Source organism: Lissotriton vulgaris, chromosome 5 (assembly GCF_964263255.1).
Source record: "Lissotriton vulgaris chromosome 5, aLisVul1.2, whole genome shotgun sequence".
Classification (NCBI taxonomy): Eukaryota; Metazoa; Chordata; class Amphibia; order Caudata; family Salamandridae; genus Lissotriton; species Lissotriton vulgaris.
This window is the reverse complement of record NC_141693.1, coordinates 1,432,284,309-1,432,304,316: the sequence shown is the minus strand read 5'-3', so window position 1 is coordinate 1,432,304,316 and position 20,008 is coordinate 1,432,284,309. Positions and strand designations below refer to the sequence as shown.

The following is a 20,008-nucleotide window of genomic DNA, read 5'->3' as shown; positions in this document are numbered from 1 at the left end:
TCCCACGAGGAACTGGGTCAAGAATGACTTACATATGGCTGGGTTCAAACTGAGTGGCCTAGTTAGCAAAACATGATGGATTAAAGCCAGATCTATGACTGGGGGTGAGTGGTTTTGACCCTGACCAGGTGCCACGAGCGTGAGGGTAGGTGTTCCGCCGTTCCAGCGCCTTATTCAAGGTTCCAGTAACCTATTAGCGCTGGCCTCACGGGAGCATGCTGCGAGGCCCTATGCAATTCCTCTAGGGTCGCCTAAATAGAGCAGGACCCCGTGGCCCTCTTTTTCTCCGACTGTGAGAGATTGTATTTATTGTCTACATATTGAATGAGCATTTAGTTCATATGAGTTTTTCTGTGTAGCACTGTATTTAGGTCCTGACGAATCGCCTTCCGGCGAGAAACATGTTGACCACACCAGGGGGTTGAGTTAGAGTTCTGTACACTGTTACGGTCTCTAGCTCCCCTCCACCCCTTTTAACCAGGGACCCAGCAACGTTAATAAAATTCAGTGTGGACTGTTTTACCCTTTTTACTATCACTCACATTTACACTGACTACACTTCTTTATCTCCTCACTCACACCCACCATCGGCAAGGAACTAAAGAACCCCGCTAAAAGAGTACCTGTGGGTACTCCGGCAGACATTGCAGCGCCGGTCTGTCGAGGGGCAGTGAGTCGATGATGACACTGGATACCCTCCAGTAAGGGTGTGTTTCACACCTAATACTCTGGGTGTATGAGGCTCTCCAAGTTCCGACTAGGGAACCCTTCCAGTCACAGTACTGACTATACCATCCCTTATATCCACGCATTCACACCATCTCCGGGGAACTTTGTACTCTGCTGCTAGCTGGGGGTGAGTGGTTGAAATGTTTGATCACTCCCTCCATCATCTTCTTGTTTTTGCTATGTTCACTCAAAGTGGCCATGGGTATGCCCAGCCATGGGTGCCTTGCTCCCTGTACCACTGGATTCAAGCTACTCTGTCTGATGAGGGGTGAAACCCTGATACTTGTCCCAAGATGCTTGCTTCCGGTCAAGGAAGGACCTGACCTGGCAGTTTGGGGTGGACTGCTCCCATGAGGATCTGGATCTAGACTGATTTGCATTTGGCTGGGTTCAAACTGGGGTGGCCTAGTGAACAAAAATGATTAATTAAACCAAGATCGGTGACTAGGGGTGAGTTGTGGAAAAGTTTCATCATTCCGTCCTTCATCTTTTCATGTTTGCTGTGTTCGCCGTACGTGGCCATGTGTATGCACAGACATGGGTCCCTTGCACCCTATACCACTGGATTCAAGCTAGCCTGACTTATGAGGGATACAACCCTGAAACTGGTCCTAAGATGCTTGTGTCTGGTCCATAGAGGACCTGGCCTGACAATTTGAGCTGGATGCTCCCATGAGGAATTGGGTCAAGACTGACATATGGCTGGGTTCAATCTGGGGTGGCCTAGTGAGCAAAAAACAATGGATTACACCCAGATCTGTGACTTGGGGTGAGTGGGTGAAAAGTTTCATCACTCCGTTCATCATCTTGTTATGTTTGCTATGTGCGCCATAAGTGGTCAAGTGTATGCCCAGATGTGGGTACCTTGCTCGCTGTACCTCTGTATTCAAGAAAGCCTGGCTTGAGGAACAGGGTCAAGAGTGATTTTCATATGGCTGGGTTCAAACTGAGGTGGCATAATGAGCAGAAAATGATGGATTAAACTAGGATATGTGACTGGGGTTGAGTGGTTGAAAAGTTTCATCACTCCATCCATCATCTTCTGTTTGCTATGTTCACCCAGAGTGGCCATGGGCATGAGCAGACATGGGTACCTTGCACCCTGTACCAATGGATTCAAGCTATCCTGGTTGATGAGGAGTGAAACCCTTAAACTGGTCCTAGGATGCTTGTTTCCACTCCAGGAAGTACCTGGCCTGGCAGTTTGGGCTGGATGTTCCCATGTGGAACTGGGTCAAAGACTGATTTGCATATGGCTGGGTTCAAACTGTGGTGGCAAAGTGAGCAAACATGATGGATAACCCAGATCTGTGACTGGGGGTGAGTGGTTGAAAAATGTCATCACTCCATCCATCATCTTGCTGTGTTTGTTATGTTCACCCTAAGTGGCTAAGGGTATGCCCAGACATGGGTCCCTTGCTCCCCGTACACCTCTGGATTCAAGCCAGCCAGGCTGTTGAGGGGTGAAACCCTGAAACTGGTCCATGAATACTTGTTTCAACTCCAGGAAGGACCTGGCCTGACAGTTCAAGCTGGGTGTTTCCATGGGGAATTGGGTCAAGAATGATGTGCATATGGCTGGGTTCAAGTTGGGGTGGCCTAGTGAGCAAAAATCGAAGGATTGAACCCAGATCTGCGAGTGGGGGTGAGTGGTTGAAAAATGTCATCACTTCGTCCATTATCTTGTTATGTTTGCTATGTTCGCCTTAAGGGGCCAAGTGTATGACAAGACCTGGGTCGCTTTCTCGCTGTGCCTCTGGATTCAAGCTAGCCTGGCTGATATGTGGTGAAACTCCAAAACTGGTCCTAGGATGCTTGTTTCCGGTCCAGGGAGAAGCTGGCCTGGCAATTCAGCTTTGAACTTTGCCATGAGGAACAGAGTCAAGACCGATTTGCATACAGCTGGGTTCAAACTGGGTTGGCATAGTGAACAAAATATGATGGATTAAACCCAGATCTATGACTGAGGGTAAGTGGTTAAAAAGTTTCATCACTCCATCTATCATATTCTTGTGTTTGCTATGTTCAATCTAAGCGGCCATGGGTATGCCCAGACATGGGTCCCTTGCTCCCTGTACCACTGGATTCATGTTAGACTGGCTGATGAGGGGTGAAACCCTGAAACTGGTCCCAGGATGCTAGTTTCCAGTACAGGAAGGACTTGGCCTGGCAGTTTGGGCTGGGCTGTTCCCATGAGGATTTGGGATAAGACTCAATTGCATATGATTGGGTTCAAACTGGAGTGGCACCGTGAGCAAAAAATGATGAATTAAACCCATATCTGTGGCTGGGATGAGTGGGTGAAAAGTTTCATTACTCCATCCATCATCTTCTTGTGTTTGCTATGTTCGCCCTAAGTGGCCATGGGTATGCCCAGACATGGATCTCTTGCTTCCTGTACGATTGGATTCAAACTAGACTGGCTGATGAGGGGAGAAACCCTGAAACTGGCCCTAGTATGCTTGTTTCCGATCCAGGAAGGACCTGGCCTGGCAGTTTGGCTGTACTGCTCCCATGAACAATTGGGTCAAAAATGATTTGCATATAGCGGGGTTCAAACTGGGGTGAACTAGTGAGCAGAAAACAATGGATTAATCCTAGATCTGCGACTGGGGGAGAGCGGTTGAAAAGTTTCATCACTTTGTCCATAATCTTGTTGTGTTTGCTATGTTCACCCTTTTGATCATTTGTGTGCCAATACGTGGGTCCCTTGCTCGCTGTGTCACAGGATTCAAGCTAGCCTGGCTGATGAGGAGTGAAACACTGAATCTGGTCCTAGGATACTTGTTTCTGGTCCAGGTAGGACCTGGCCAGGCAGTTTGGGATGGACTGTTATCATAAGGAACAGGGTAAAGACTGATTTGAATATGGTGTGGTGCAAACTTGCTCCCTGTACCACCGGATTCCAGCTAGCCTGGCTGATGGGGGGTGAAACACTGTAACTGGACCTAGGGCGCTTGTTTCCGGTCCAGGAAGGACCTGGCCTGACAGTTCGGGCTGGACTGTTGCCATGAGGTACAACCTCAAGACTGATTCGCATATGGCTGGGTTCAAGCTGAGGTCGCATAGTGAGCAAACATCTATGGCCTAAACCCAGATATGTGACTGGAGGTGTGTGGTTGAAATGTTTCATTACTCTGTCCATCATCTTGTTGTGTTTGCTATGTTCAACCTAAATGGCCATGTGTGTACCAATACGTGGGTTCCTTGCTCGCTATGTCACAGGATTCAAGCTAGCCTGCTGATGAGGAGTGAAACACTGAAACTGGTCCTAGGATACTTGTTTCTGGTCCAGGTAGGACCTGGCCTGGCAGTTTGGGCTGGACTGTTCCCATGAGGAACAGGGTCAAGACTGATTTGAATATGGTTGGGTTCAAACTTGCGCCCTGTACCACCGGATTCAAGCTAGCCTGGCTGATGGGGGGGTGAAACCCTGAAACTGGACCTATGGTGCATGTTTCCGGTCCAGGAAGGACCTGGCCTGACAGTTCGGGCTGGACTGTTCCCATTAGGAACAACGTCAAGACTGATTCGCATATGACTGGGTTCAAGCTGATGTGGCATACTGAGCAAAAATCCATGGCCTAGACCCAGATATGTGACTGGGGGGGAGTGGTTGAAACGTTTCATTACTCTGTCCATCATCTTGTTGTGTTTTCTATGTTTGCCCTAAGTGGCCAAGGGTATGTCCAGACATGGGTCCCTTGCTCGCTGTTCCTTTAGATTCAAGCTAGCCTGGCTGATGATAAGGGTGAAACCCCAAAACCGGTCCCACGATCCTTGTTTTCAGTCCAATGAGAACCTGGCCAGGTAGTTCGGGCTGTACTGTCCCCATGAGCACCAGGGTCAAGACTGATTTGCATATGGCTGGGTTCAAGTTGAGGCAGCATAGTGAGCAAAAGGAGAATGGATTAAACCCAGATCTGTGACTGGGGGTTAGTGGTTGAAAAGTGTAATCACTCCGTCCATCATCTTGTGTTGTTTGTCATCATCTGTGGTAACACTGGCTTCAGTGATATACCTCTTAGGAAGCATGTGTACAAAATATAGGCTCAATTAACAAAATCTCAGGATAGTTAAAAACGCTCATTTGACTTGACTTTATCTTCCACTTTTACCCATTTCATTATAGCACAGATTTAATATATAACACACCAACTTGCCTCTCAGATTAATTGTTCATTAATAAAATACAACTGAATGCTGATTTTCATTTGTCCTCCAGACTATTCTACATTTTAAAGTATTTCTTCTTTATTTATCAAATAGTTTTTTTAAGTGCTGTATTCAAATTATGATCTTAGAATATAAGAACACAAAGAAATGAACTCCAAACATTTTTGTCGTAAAATCATAGGTTCAATTGCATCTTTTCTTTTCTCAAGAATTGGGCAAGAACTTGAACCAGGATAAAAATCTGGAACTCAAGAAATATGTGAAAGACTACTCAAAAAATATGGAAAAAGAGTCAGCAATATTGCAGCCAGAGGATGAAACACCTGAAAATCTTCAACGCCACGAACGAGATGGTAAGTGGTTTTCTAAGCCTATGAAAAAACTAACATCATGTTTGTAAATTGTTGATAATCATCTTGCTACAATCCTGCAGAGATAAAAATGTGTGACAATTGAGAATGTTATATTTGAAATCAATATAACTTTTTTTACAAAATCATTTCTTTTAAGATTTTATATCTAGATTTTTTGGGACATTTTCACGTTTAGAGAAAAAAGAAAAACTGAAGCTGTTACTCTTAAACCATTGCCGTTAAAAAGAAAGTATTAGGAGAGAGTGGATCAAACAAGAATGAGTGTCAGTAAAGGCGGCCTGATAATATAAGTAAACATCAGGTAAAACCAAGCCCCCTGCTTTTTGCTTAATTGAATGATGGTCAGATTGATACGTGAAAGCTGATGTTTCCATATAAACAATCAATCTCCTTATTAATGTTCTTGATTAGTTTTATCAGAACATTAGAAAATATAAATAAAGTTTGAATCAACATTTTTGTTAAAGCCACTCAACCTATAGTTGTTAAAGGTAAAAGATGCTGTCTCTAACAATTTCTCAACTTTAAACAGTGTTGTTCAATAAATTAACTCATACAGATCTAAAATATTGGAAGTTACAAACATCAAAAGATATTTAATGGGGCAAATAGGTAGCCACTGGTTCCTAATTGTTCCTCCTGCAAGGCATTGAAAAGAAGAATTTCTGACTTGTTATGATTATTCTTTTAAGCCCAAATTTGAGAAAATTCATTAAATAGTTCGAAGGTTCTCTGGATATTAGCTTTTGTTGTGTTCAGATACAAAATATTATCATCACAAACATTTTTTCACTTAGACATACCTGAACCTTGAGGTGAAATTAAATGTTCATTCCATAAAAGAATAGACCATGGCTCAATAGAAATATAGGTAACAACTCACAGGAGGGGGAAGCCTGGACTCATCCCTGAAGAATATGAATTTGGCCACATCACATGACTTGATACTGATCCTAGCTATCGTCATTGAATACGGATTCTTCAACATCTTTAGAAATTAATCAGGTAAGACAAACTTCCTCAGTATCTGAAATGATGCTGACTAATTTACCAGGTCAAAGGCTTTCTCCACATAGACCATAATTATAGTCACTCTAGTTTTCTTGGTCGAAAAATAATATATGACCTGAATCAGATAATTAGTATTAATAGCTATTGACCTGTAAGGAAGAAAAACATCTTGATCACCGTGAATACATTTCTGGGTGACAAGAGCTAAGCGATTAGTTAACATTTTCATTAAGGGTTACTTATTTATTTATTTGAAGAGTTTTATATAGCGCTGGCTAGACCGGAAGGTATTAGAGCGCTTTACATGAAAACAGATTGTACATAGTTACATCAGTTACAATAGCCTACAATAGACACAGGTACGAGGCAATAAGAGCATGAGGATAGGTGGGGGGAGCATTGAGACAAGGGTGTAGGGGGAAATAAAGCAAAACAGACAAAGTCAGGCAGAGCTGGAAGGCAGAGGAGGCAGCCAAAGGATCACAGAGGGAGGAAGTAGGGGAGGGAAAGGAGACACATCAGAGAGACAAGAAAAAACAATATCCAATGTCCAGCTGAGTAGGTAACGGCCAAGACGGTAAAACCAAAGTCATTCTCCTCTAAACAGCTCCACTGGGCATCAGCCATGTTGCTCGGGCTCAGCGGTCAGGACAACATACAATGTTTTCACCCATTTTTACTCAGTATTTAACATCTGATCAGCCAGTATGAATTAGACTTAGGAGACAGTTTATCTTTTTTTTAAACACTTAATACAATGGATTCTGTAAACTATGTAGAAATATAACCACCAGAAATGATTTCAATAAATGGCTTGATCAACAAATCTTTGAAAAGTGGGCAAAATCCTTATGAAACTTGATTGGGATACCATCAATGCCTGCTGTTGTGGTGTTAGCCATGGAGGACAACACTCTATATTCTGTCTCTGAAATTCGCTTAATTATACTATTCGAGCTGAAGAATTGGATTTGGAGCAAGAACCTTTAAGATGGAATTCTCTGAAGCCTCCATTGAAGTGCAGAATAATGATGTAAAAAATCCCCTTTACAGCATCATTATGAGAAATAGTAGAATTAGTGATGGGATCCATCACATCAAGTATCCTATTAGCATTGGCTTTAGATTTTACAGACCTTGACAAGATACTCCCCACATGTTAACTATCCTCATACGCTCTCTGGAATGCAATTCATTTATTAACGAATTCTTCTTTTAAGAAAAAGCAACACAGCTTTGTCCAGCCAGCTTTAGGGGCTAACATCATATCTGTAAATTGTTAATAATCATCTTAGTTACTAGCAATGCACTGTTTTCCTAGAATGAGACTCTTTTGAAAAGTCACTCTCCAACTCCCCTTATTTCTCACTTATTTAGCTCTTTGTGAGAACTGAATTACTGTCTAAATAACACATGCAACTATCCCAGTATTAGTAGTTTGCATAATTCTGTTTTTTCAATGTTTTTTGTTACAACATGAGAATCAAAGAATTATATGCCAATAACCGTCATCCAACTCTGATCTTTAGATTCACCTCCTGATACATCTATTAGGCTTAGGTGACTCAGTAAAAATGATCTGCAAAGGTTTACCATCAATCTGGGGGATGATGCAACATCTACTGCACCCTGAAAAAGTGGATGAAAGACATCTCGAACAAAATGTATTTCTGGTACCTAAACACCCATATATGCATGGAATGATTAGGAGAGCCAAAAATTCAATGGTAGTACAAATCCTTCAAAAACAAGATGTAAAATTAGATTGTGTGGTTGACTGACCCCATATTAGCAGCATAAAGTCATGACTGGAAATGCTGAATTGAAAATACTTAATAAACATCAACCACTTGTGAATACCCTAGTTGCATATCATATTATCTTTCTTAGCTGTCATGTGTTATTACATAAGTGGACCACTGCCAAATCAGTTTTGGTCCTGATCCCCCCAAAATCACTACCTGAGTTTCCTGACCATGTCTCCTCTGGACAGGAACACGAGAAATCGAATCAAATGTTGGCCTTTTTAGACCTTATCAATGAGGTGAAGCTTGCGCCCTTAAAGTACAGGGAGCAAGGGACTCGTCTGGACATACCCACTTTTTAAAATAACTCATTTAAATGGTAAAAGATGATTTAGATTTTAGAGAAACGTTTGAATTAATTGTAACTGCTGTTAAGTACGATAGATGCATTTCACCCAATTGTTTTTTGCATGTCTGTGCATTAATGAAAGACACTATCATTTTCAAAGAAGCTTTGAACCTGCTCCATTAGGAAAGTTCCATCCCAAACTGCAGCGCAACATGTCATTAAAATGAAACACAAGCAACCCCAGAATGATTTTAGACTTTTAGGGCTTTAACAATGAGGCGCTTGTGTTGCTAATGTAGACTGAAAACATAACTTCATCAAGGCAGGCTCAGTTAGCAAAGAAGGGATAGTGGAAATACTAGAATTAATCCGAACTGCTGGTCATTACACTGGGTGCCTTAAATACCAAACAATTTTAGTTTGTCTGCTCTATTACAGGAGTACACAAACCATATCGAAATCAGCCTTGGTCTGCTCCAGTAGGAAAATCCATCCTGAAGCATAGCCATTTGAGATGGTTTTTTTCTGTAGGAGAAGGAAAAATGCTGGTTTTGATAGGGTTGGCCTCTTTCTGTTGTGTCTCAGTCGAGCTAGAAAACAATAGAATGAAAAATATGCGTGGGATTAGCAAAAGTAGATGTTTCAAGAATTTTTACAATACTTCAAATATTTTATTTTACCAATACAGTTATTCTTTTATTTCTGATGCTGCTTGGAGCTTGAAATAAAGAGTTCTTTATAAAACAGGAATTAATATATAAAACAAAATGCTACTACCATATATATCAGTTTAATCAGTACGGCCCAGAAGTATGATGCGCAAAATAGAGCCTCGCAAATTCCGTGTTGCAATTTGTGAGACGCTATTTTGCATATACAACAACTGTTTGCGATTCCCAGTGGGTACGCAAATTGTGAGGCTCAGTAATATTAATGAGCACCTCGCAATTTGCGAGCCCATTGGGAATGGCAGGCCCTCCCAAGTATGGTGGCCTGCTGAGCTCAGCAAACCACCATGTCCGGAACTGCTTTTAAATAAAGCTTTTTACTTTTTTTTTTAATGCAGCCAGATTTCCTTGAAGAAAAATGTTGTATTTAATTTTTTTTTTTTTAAATGAAGCATTTTTGTTTCATTTTTTAGGGGCAGGTAGTGGTCCCAGGGACCCTCCTGAAGAGGGTGGTGATTTGAAAGTGTTTTGTGACCGCTATTGCAGTTGCTAAACATTCATACAGGGTCGCTGTTTGGAAGGGAACACCCTTTCCAAATAGCGAGTCTCTAAACACTTTTTTTACAAGTCATAATTTATTTGCGACTCGCAAAATTGTGTTAGTACATGGCCATTCCATTTTAACATGTACAAATGGGTAGTTAACCCGTTTGTGCATACTAAAATTGGTCGTACATCTGGCCCATAGTGAGATCGCAAGACTACCTGGCCTTGCAGGGAGAGACAAGTCTCTACTTCTGGACAGGAGGGAGCCGCACTCTTCTCACCACCTACTGTTGGCAGGGGAGCCAATGGACATTGTCCACTGGTGCAAACATGCCTATGTAGCTAGCTGACAATTCTTAGGGTTCTCAAGGCTCACGTAGTTGGTGGACATGCCGGCTATAGGGCATGTCAAGACCTCCTTCCATCTACAAATTTTATGGCACTTTCACTGACTGGTTCTGTGGTACCAGGGTTTACGGGCTTGAGGCAGGGTACAGATCAAGCTAGACAATGAAGCAACATATCTGTACCGTCTTACCATTTAATCAGGTAAGCATTTGGTTAGATGTGGGTTTATGCCTCCAGATTCAAAATAGGGGTGTTATTGTGATTCTGGGTAGAATTTGTTTTGTTAGTCTTTTTTGGTGAGAAGAGTATTGTACAAGTTTCTCTTATCTGTGGTGAACAAGAGAGTGGATTCTTCCATATTGTGTAAAATAATCACTTTCCTAGATGATAGCTATCATCCAATTTGAGAAAAATCAGAAGTCTTGTTCTGTTAAGATACACATCTTTTCAGGGAAATGTGACATTTCCCAGCCAAGTAATCACATCTTGGGTATTTGGTCCTGGAAGCCTGCTTTTAATGCTGTACTTGGAATAATCTGTGAATTCTATAGTGCGCCTTCTGTGTCTTGCCTTCATGGTCATACAGTTTCACTGCGTTCTATCATTTAAACTCAGTGTCACTGTAGGAAAGTGGATCATTAGTAGGTGGGGTTATTCACCTTCAGCTAGTAATAATACCACAATCACTAATTGGTCCAGTCAAGTCTCAATAAATGAATCCTTGCTCAACCCTTGGTAGCTTGGCAAAAAAGCAGTTAGGCTTAACTTAGGAGACAGGTATGTGTAAAGAATTTAATATCATCAAAACAGCCAGTTAGTAAAAGCCACAACACAATACAAATAAAATACCAATTTACAAACAAGGCAATATGTTTATCTTTAAAATGACACCAAAATTACAAAAATCCAATGTAGGGAGCCGGAGATATGAATTTTTAAGGATTAAGTCAAAAATTGTGCATTCTAGTGCCAAAGAGCTTAATTAAAAGAATAAGAGGCAACCAAGTAACCCTGGGACCAGGGTTATTCAAAAATGAAGGAAACAGTGGTCCCTGAAGGGGGAAATGCAAATCTCAACTTCTTCTGTAACTATTAAATAACCATCAACTGATTGGTCTACCAAGAAAAGTACAGATTTATTCAATTGTTTAACATTTAAAAACATAAATGAAAGAACTCATTTGGGCTCTATTATTTGGGACATTTTCAAATTAAGTGGTGCTCCCAAATGACACAACAGTGCAGTGAAAGTGAGGTAGGTTGGTATAAAGTGCGCTAGTGCAATATATGTACATAAATAGTGACTGTTGAAGATGCAGTGGTGTTGATACACCTTCTGACTCAGTGTTAACAGGCTTCAAAGTCACTTAAAAACAGTACACTATTATAGTATCAGTGTTTCGATCCTCTGAGTTTATTTTCCTAGGGTCATCACCATAATGAAGGATGGGAAACACTCATTGGATGATATTCAGGCAATGAATGAGTCACTCTTACAGTGAGCGCATAGATTTGATTTTATGTTTTGATTCTCTGGGCATGCCATTTTAATTTTTTTACCCCTCTTGGTGGCTTAATGATTTTTTGCAAATTCTGTGATTGTTTGGCCTTTGTTTGCAACACACCGATACCTCACGGTGGCACACATATAATTGGGGTAACTTTTCTCGGTCACACTGAAAGCTAATGCTTCCAGACACACATTACTTATACTGTATTTTACATTCTGTGAGTACTACCAGGAAGACACGTGCCTTGAGTCTTACCTGCTCCAAGCATTACAGACTTCTGTAAAATTCAGCAATAGTTGAAGGGGGCCACACACGCTAGGATCTGGAAGCAATTCACTGGCTTGCATAGGACCGATGTGGCCGAGCCATTCTGGAATGTACTAATTGACATTTATTACATGAATACCATTCAATCGGTGTTTCCCATTGCTCATTCTGATGATGCCCCTCAGTAAATAATCTCAGAGGGTCAAAAAGTTGACACTATAATAGAGTATTTTTTGGCGATTTTGGTGATTGTAAACTCTGAGTCAGAGTGTGTATCAACACCACTGCATCCCCAACAGTCACTATTTATGTACACATATTGTATAGCGCCTGCGCAATTTATATCACCTACCTCACTTTCACAGCACTGTTGCGTCATTTGGAGCATCACTTCATTTTCAAATCTTCTAAATATTAGGGCGAACATTAGTTCTTCCATATCTTTTTTTAAATCTTAAACAATTGAATACATTGTAGTTTTCCAAGTAGGACCAATGAGTTGATGGAAATTTACTAGTTAACGAGGAAGTTGAGGTTTACTGTTCCCCCTACAGGGACCACTGTGTTTTTCCAAAAAAGCTTAAAGCACTTTTTGAGACGATCTGATTGGGACTGGGTCAAAGTCAAAGTTTTAGGCTGAGCGCAGTGGGGGGCGGGTCAGATAGGGTGAGTGCTTGATCCCAGTCAAAAGTTTACCTCCAGATTTAGGGCCTGATTAGGAGTTTGGCAGTCCAATTGACCGTCAACCACATGGTGGGGGTGTGGCAACCACCGCACCAATGATCTGACTGTCGTATTACGATTACGGCGGTTGGACCAGCATATGACTGCTGCAAATGCAAGGGATCCATGATCCCTGGAGGTGGTGCAGCAGGCAGAGGCTTGTAAAATGCTGGTGGTGCCCCTTTGGCCTGCCAAGCATATTATAAATGTCTTCATCGCCACACTTTTCATGTTAGTAAGCTTACCATGAAAAGTGTGGCAGTGAGGAAACAAAGGGAGCCCTGTTACCTCAAGGCCTAGGAATGCATCAGATTGGCACATGGCATTCCTCCCTTTGTGCATGCACCCCCGGTTACAGCACAGCATGGACTTTATAGTCCATGCCATGCTGGAACATGCTGAGGCGATCCCACAGCGCTGCCTTTCAAAGACTCTCCTACAAGCCTTTGAAAAGACAGAGCCGTGGGCCAGCTTCTGCAGGACCGCCCACCCGTATTACAACTTGCAATCTGGTGGGCGATCGTCGGGGGAGTTGGTGGTGTGGGAGCTGGAAGGTGGCATGCCATATGTATTTCATTTAATATGTATCATTTTGTGAATATTACATTTGTTTTTCAAAAACAATTGAAAATTACTCGTAGCGCTATTTTCGATAGGGATATTTTGTTTTATTTATTTTTATATTCAACAATAAAGATGAAAACCAAGATTTACCTAGTTTCCTCAAAAGCAACATGGTGCAATAATAAAGTATAATTCACAGTGTTAGCCTGAGGAAGGGTGAACAAACGATCTGCAACACTGCAAAACAATTATGATAATTGCCAGTTTCACTCATCTCTTTCTCTTTTCAGTGACCGACGAAAACTGGGAAGACTGGGAGCTGATCATTGAAGCTGAGGAGCTTCCACCGTATGATAGGAGCATGTCAGGGTGGTGCAGGCCAGTGATTCAAGGAATTTTAATTGGATTTCTGGGTTCAGGTCTGGTGGCAGTTGTGGTGGCATCCTTCACCCTCTGGCTCTCAAACCAGGACTGTATTCAAATCATGCACACCCAACATATCAACTGGTTCAATGACACCAATAACACGCTCATCTCAAGCTCATCGGAGGACAGCGTTGATGATGATGGCGATGACAGTGATAATGATGTTGAGCTCTGGCAGTCAAAGATTGAACTTTAAGCTCACTTTGCGAAGATGAATGATGGCATTTGCAAAACTACAGTCCAACTAAAGAAACACATCCTGCATTGATTTTCTATACCAGCAGGTGTATCGTCTTACTGCATGTTAAAACTGACAGCAGACATTGTGCCACAAGCGTGCATGCATTTTGGTTTACTACTGTTACTGTAAAACATTCTCGCCATTTAAGGTTCCATATTTAAGTCATTCCATTAATAAAATCTAATTTACAGAATTTAACCCACTATTACAGTGAAAATAGTGTCAAGGGAAAGCAAGTAGAAACAAGCTAGGCTTGCAGAGACGGCCTTAGTACTGTAGTACTGAAGTCTTAAGGGATACCAGTTCGATTGGAAGGGATGTGTTTAACCTAAGAAGCCACACTTCACAAGAAATGACTGAGCAAAATTAAAGAGAATGTTAAAGCGTAAAACAGGCAGTTCCCTACCTGAGAATCTAAGGGGATATAGACTAATCTCAAGGCTGGTCAAATAGTTTGTCATTTCATGCTATAGATAATGACACAGTATTTTTTTTATGCTTAGCTATCATACTCTATGTGCATGTTATATTGGCATGTCCTATCATGTTAAGTTTTTATGTTATGTAACGTTATGGTATTTTATGTTATTTCATGCAATGTATTGTGAGTCAAGTAAAATTGTGAATTGGCCGCAAATATTTTACAAAGTTGCTAATCTTTGCACTTTGTCAAGTGCTTGCCAACACCCCACTCCCACGCTGCCAAAGAAGTCCCCCTGCCCGATAACAAGTTCTAATCTGGATGGGGGGTCCTGAAGAAGTGGGCACACGGTGCTGTCTTTCAAAGGCTTATAGGAGAACCTTAAAAAGGCAACCCCATGGCCCCGCCATATGGGTACCCTCCTATGACAAGAACTACAAATATTCCAGTACCAGAATGTTTGCCACTGATATTGCTCGTATTCAATGGATGGTATGTATGTCAAAAATTGCCACCAGTATTTGAGAAAAACTAAACACATAAATCAAGTAGTAGTCATTCATAGGTATACATCGCTGATTATACCTATTAACTGGGTCTCAAGGTTATTTTCATTGTTTCAATTACAATAAGTTATAGTTAGGAAATGGCCAAAATGAAAGGCCACTGTTTTGAAGTTTAAATTCAGTGTATTATACTTAAATCAATTAAGTGTAGACAGTGCAGTTCTCTTTATGATGTGAAGTATATACATTGCCATAAGATCATACAGTAATCATCTGGTGTTCCTTCAATTTCAGGTTGAGACAAACAAAATCAATTGATCTGCTTCAAGTCAAATTAGTCTTGTTTCTCACTGTATCTCATGCACCAATTTTGCATCTCTTGTGTGTCATGTATGAGCACAGAGCACATTTCTCCTCACACACTGTTCAATATTGATTATTCTCTATTTATTCAGCAAACAAGTTTTGACTGCTACTCTGCTTTATTTGTTTTTACCAATTTTAGATTATGGGCCACTCTTGTGTAAAAAGAAATGTAAACAAAGCAAATAACCTTGTGATGGAAGTATTTGGTATCATCAGTGTTATGTAACTATGAATGAGTCCTACTGGATATATGTGATTAGCATAATTGAGCTACCCTAGTCCAGTCGAGTAAACAGAGTTGCCCTAAGTCTACTTATCTTTCCAGTATTTCTGAGGTAACATTTTATCATGGATTGCTTCCCCCTCGCCCCACCTCACACTGTTCATCGCCAATAAGTCATGGCTGTCTTCTCTGAGGCAAAGATTTACCTCCAGTAAGCCAGCATCAACATTTTGCCATAGTTGTCTCCCTATGTTAAGTATTACTTCCAGTGTTTCCGGGGCTTCATTTGGCCTTAGGTGCCCCCCCTTTTGCCAAGAATTACCTGCAGTGTCTCAGCACCAGCATTTTGACACAGGTGCCTTCATGCCAAGAAATTCCTCCAGTGGTTAAGTGCCAGCATTTTTCCATAGAATGACTTATAATATTTCAGGGTCTTCGTTTTGCCATGGGGGCCCTTCCTTATGGCAATAATTATTTCCAATGTGCCAGGGGCAGCACGTTTCCTTGGGTGCCGTCATATGCCCCAAATTGTACTGCCATAGCCAGCGGCACTCTTAGTCAGTCAGTCAAAAACGTTATCAAGCCAAATAATGCCCTAAAAGTACATCATTGAAAGTATATGCATATACACATCTTAATAAATTACTATAAATTTAAAAAGTACAATAAACAGACAGTTTATGATGAATTTTAGACTAAAAACGGCATGTTTGAAACCCCACACAAACTGTTAATTAATAAAATGACAGAGACACAGAAAAAATGGTGTACATATAAGATATACACAGTCAATTCAAGAATACCATTTCCTAATACTGAGGGCACCGCTAATAAAATGAAGGACTGCACATCATATTTCTACCAAATCTAACTGTTGTAGATACTGGAAGCCTAATTTATATGGATCTACAATTCATTGATCATAAAACTGGTACTAAAACTCAGTATCGTACCTCTTTATAAAGGGAACAAAAGGCATAAGATGAAGAGTAGATTGAACTGAGCGATTGACACAGCTAGGAAGCTTATCAAACCAGGTACCTTCTTGCAGGAAAGCAAGAAAAAAATGTAAAGAACACAACAGTAACCTAGTTTGAATTGCGAGTTCTCTATAAATGTTAAGTAAACGTCCAGCTCATATCGAGGGCTTAGAGTGAGATGACTTTCCTAAGAGGTCAACCAAAGAGCGTTAGCTCAAAGTATGTTCTGGCATTGAGCACAAAATTGAGTCCTAATACAAGCTTAAGCCGCGGTACATAATAGTTCAGGATTGGTATACAGCTCTGAAACCCCAGGCTTAAAAAACGCACTCTTAACGTAGGCTAGCCGTGGAGCGCTTGCCAACTTGTAAAGAGCAATGCAATCTAATATTATATTTTTAGTGAAACCCAGATCATGTGATTGCCGCAATTTTACTCATAACAAAAGGGGAGCAAGCCCTAAAAGGTCTTCTAAATAGGTCAGGCCAACCTCAGATTGACAAGAAAAGGTGGATGTGCCTGAGGAAACTAAAAGTAATCTAAAGTAAGCAGAAAGCTGCTTAGAAATTTCTGTAAATTGTTGGAATTGCAATACCTCCACACACCTGCCCCATAAGAGGCAACTGAGATGAGAAGCAATTATCTCCTTTGCTGGCCTATGCCCCAATTTTGACGCAAAACAAAATATTCCTGTATTTGCTCTTCAAAGTTGGAGTGCTCTTAACAACAAGCAAGGACAGTGCTGTTGTGGTGCTGTGTGACGCTGTTATGGTGCTGAGTAATGAAGTGGTTGGGCTGAGTGATGTGGTGGTGTATTAGAGTGATGTGGTGGTGTCCCAGAGTGATGTGGTGGTGTCCTAGAGTGGTGTGGGGTGTCCCAGAGTGATGTGGTGGTGTTCCAGAGTGATGTGGTGGTGTCCCTGGGTGATGTGGTGGTGTCCCTGGGTGATGTGGTGGTGTTCCTGAGTGATGTGGTGGTGTCCCTGAGTGATGTGGTGGTGTTCCAGTGTGATGTGGTGGTGTCTGTGAGTGATGTGGTGGTGTCTGAGAGTGATGTGGTGGTGTTTGAGAGTGACGTGGTGGTGTCCCTGAGTGATTTGGTGGTGTCCATGATTGATGTGGGGGTGTCCCTGAGTAATGTGGTGGTGCCCCTGAGTGATGCCCCTGAGTGATGTGGTGGTGCCCCTGAGTGATGTGGTGGTGTCCCTGAGTGATTTGTGGTGTCCCTGAGTGATGTGGTGGTGTGCAGCAGTGTGAGGCATGCAGCAGTGTGAGGTGTGCAGCAGTGTGAGGCATGCAGCAGTGGGAGGCATGCAGCAGTGTGAGGCGTGCAGCAGTGTGTGGTGTGCAGCAGTGTGTGGCGTGCAGCAGTGTGTGGCATGCAGCAGTGTGTGGCATGCAGCAGTGTGTGGTGTGCAGCAGTGTGAGGAGTGCCGCAGTGTGAAGCGTGCAGCAGTGTGAGTCATGCTGTAGTGTGCAGCATGCAGCAGTGTGAGTATTGCAGCAGTGTGTAGCATGCAGCAGTGTGCAGCGTGCAGCAGTGTGAGGCATGCAGCAGTGTGAGGCATGCAGCAGTGGGAGGCATGCAGCAGTGTGAGGCGTGCAGCAGTGTGTGGTGTGCAGCAGTGTGTGGCGTGCAGCAGTGTGTGGCATGCAGCAGTGTGCAGCGTGCATCAGTGTGAGGCATGCAGCAGTGTGAGGAGTGCCGCAGTGTGAAGCGTGCAGCAGTGTGAGTCATGCTGTAGTGTGCAGCATGCAGCAGTGTGAGTATTGCAGCAGTGTGTAGCATGCAGCAGTGTGCAGCGTGCAGCAGTGTGAGGCATGCAGCAGTGTGAGGCATGCAGCAGTGTGAGGCATGCAGCTGTGTGTGGCATGCAGCAGTGTGTGGTGTGCAGCAGTGTGTGGCGTGCAGCAGTGTGAGGCGTGCAGCAGTGTAAGGTGTGCAACAGTGTGAGACATGCAGCAGTGTGAGGCATGCAGCAGTGTGAGGTGTGCAGCAGTGTGTGGCATGCAGCAGTGTGTGGCGTGCAGCAGTGTATGGCGTGCTGCAGTGTGGCATGCAGCAGTGTGAGTAATGCAGCAGTGTGCAGCATGCATCAGTGTGAGGCGTGCAGCACTGTGAGGCATGCAGCAGTGTGAGGCATGCAGTAGTGTGAGTCGTGCAGCAGCGTGAGTCATGCGGTAGTGTGCAGCATCCAGCAGTGTGATAAATGCAGCAGTGTGCAGCACACAGCAGTGTGCAGTGGAAAGCAGTGTGAGACAGGCAGCAGTGTACAGCATGCAGTAGTATGAGTAATGCAGCAGTGTACAACATGCAGCAGTGTGAGGCAAGCAGCAGTGTGAGGCGTGTAGCAGTGTGTGGCGTGCAGCAGTGTGTGGCGTGCAGCAGTGTGTAGCGTGCAGCAGTGTGTGGCGTGCAGCAGTGTGAAGCGTGCAGAAGTGTAAGGCGTGCAGCAGTGCGTCATGCAGCAGTGTGCAGCATGCAGCAGTGTGAGGCATGCAGAAGTGTGCGGCGTGCAGAAGTGTGTGGCATGCAGCAGTGTGTGGCGTGCAACGGTGTGTGGCGTGCATCAGTGTTTGGCGTGCAGCAGTGTGTGGCGTGCAGCAGTGTGTGGCGTGCAGTAGTGTGTGGTGTGCAGCAGTGTGCAGTGTGCAGCAGTGTGTGGACTGCAGCGTGCAGCAGTGTGAGGCGTGCAGCAGTGTGTGGCGTGCAGCAGTGTGTGGTGTGCAGCAGTAAGTGGCGTGCAACAGTGTGTGGCGTGCAGCAGTGTGAGGCGTGCAGCATTGTGTCGCGTGCAGCAGTGTGTGGCATGCAGCAGTGTGTGGCGTGCAGCAGTGTGTGGCATGCAGCGTGCAGCAGTGTGTGGCGTGCAGCAGTGTGTGGCATGCAGCAGTGTGAGGCGTGCAGCAGTGTGAGGCGGGCAGCAGTGTGAGGCGGGCAGCAGTGTGGTAGCTCCGTTGGAACTTTAAAACAATTATATACTTTGTACAATACCAATGCAAGATGGCTACCCACTACTATATTTTAGCTTAATTTTGTATTGTTAATACAAGCTGCAAAGTTTTTCTTCTACTTTTATTCTTATAATTTATTTTCCACATGCCTATGGGATTTTGTGTGTCAATTTTATTACGGATTGGGAAGTGGGAAAGTGCAAGAAGGAGTCAGCGAGGGCCTAGCATGATGTATGAGGGCAAGAATGAGTGCCAGAGTCATGCATGATGATTTATTGATAGCCTAAACATATGTAAAAGACACTTTCAGCTATAAGTCAGGCCTATTGACATTGCCAATGGTTGTTTGTTCTACCTATGTCTTAATTTTTTATTGCTATTTGACTTGTGGCACTAGGGACCCACATTTATGAATACCTTTTTACATTTTATCTTTAGAACCACTTACACCCATGTTGGGTCTAAACTGAATGGTGGCGAATGGTAATGAAAAGCATTATTGTGCTGCGTTTATCTTTCCAAGACCCTACTTTAATGGATCTGACTTTTCTACAAAAAGTTTAGTGAACGTGTGAGTAGATGAGCGCAATATTGAATCCATGGGTGGGTTGATGAATGGATGAATGAGAACGTGCCTGGATAGATGAATGGATGGGTAAATTAGTGCCTGAATGGATTGGTGAGTGTGCGGTTTATGATTTGATAGGTGAGCGAATAAGTGATTGCGTATAAGAAAAGTACACATTGCTTTTCACCTCATTTAGGGAGGTCTAGAATTTACTTGCGCTCTGACGCAGATTATTTGATTTTTTTATCAGACGCCATTTGGCTTGCAGAGATTGTGAAGTTCCCCGACGATGTATTAGAACAACAATAAAC

The 20,008-nt window shown here is 42.9% G+C and overlaps 1 protein-coding gene across 1 annotated transcript in view; it reads left to right on the top strand.

Annotated features, from left to right (window-relative positions):
* The window catches only part of TMDD1 (transmembrane and death domain 1), a 203,068-nt gene extending 188,828 nt beyond the window's left edge, over positions 1 to 14,240 (top strand). The window contains exons 3-4 of the mRNA XM_086920369.1: positions 5,115 to 5,258; positions 13,302 to 14,240. Coding sequence (XP_086776495.1) covers positions 5,115 to 5,258; positions 13,302 to 13,633 — 476 coding nt within the window. The 3' untranslated portion in view covers positions 13,634 to 14,240. The remainder of the gene's footprint in view (positions 1 to 5,114; positions 5,259 to 13,301) is intronic.
* Positions 14,241 to 20,008: the final 5,768 nt, after the last annotated feature.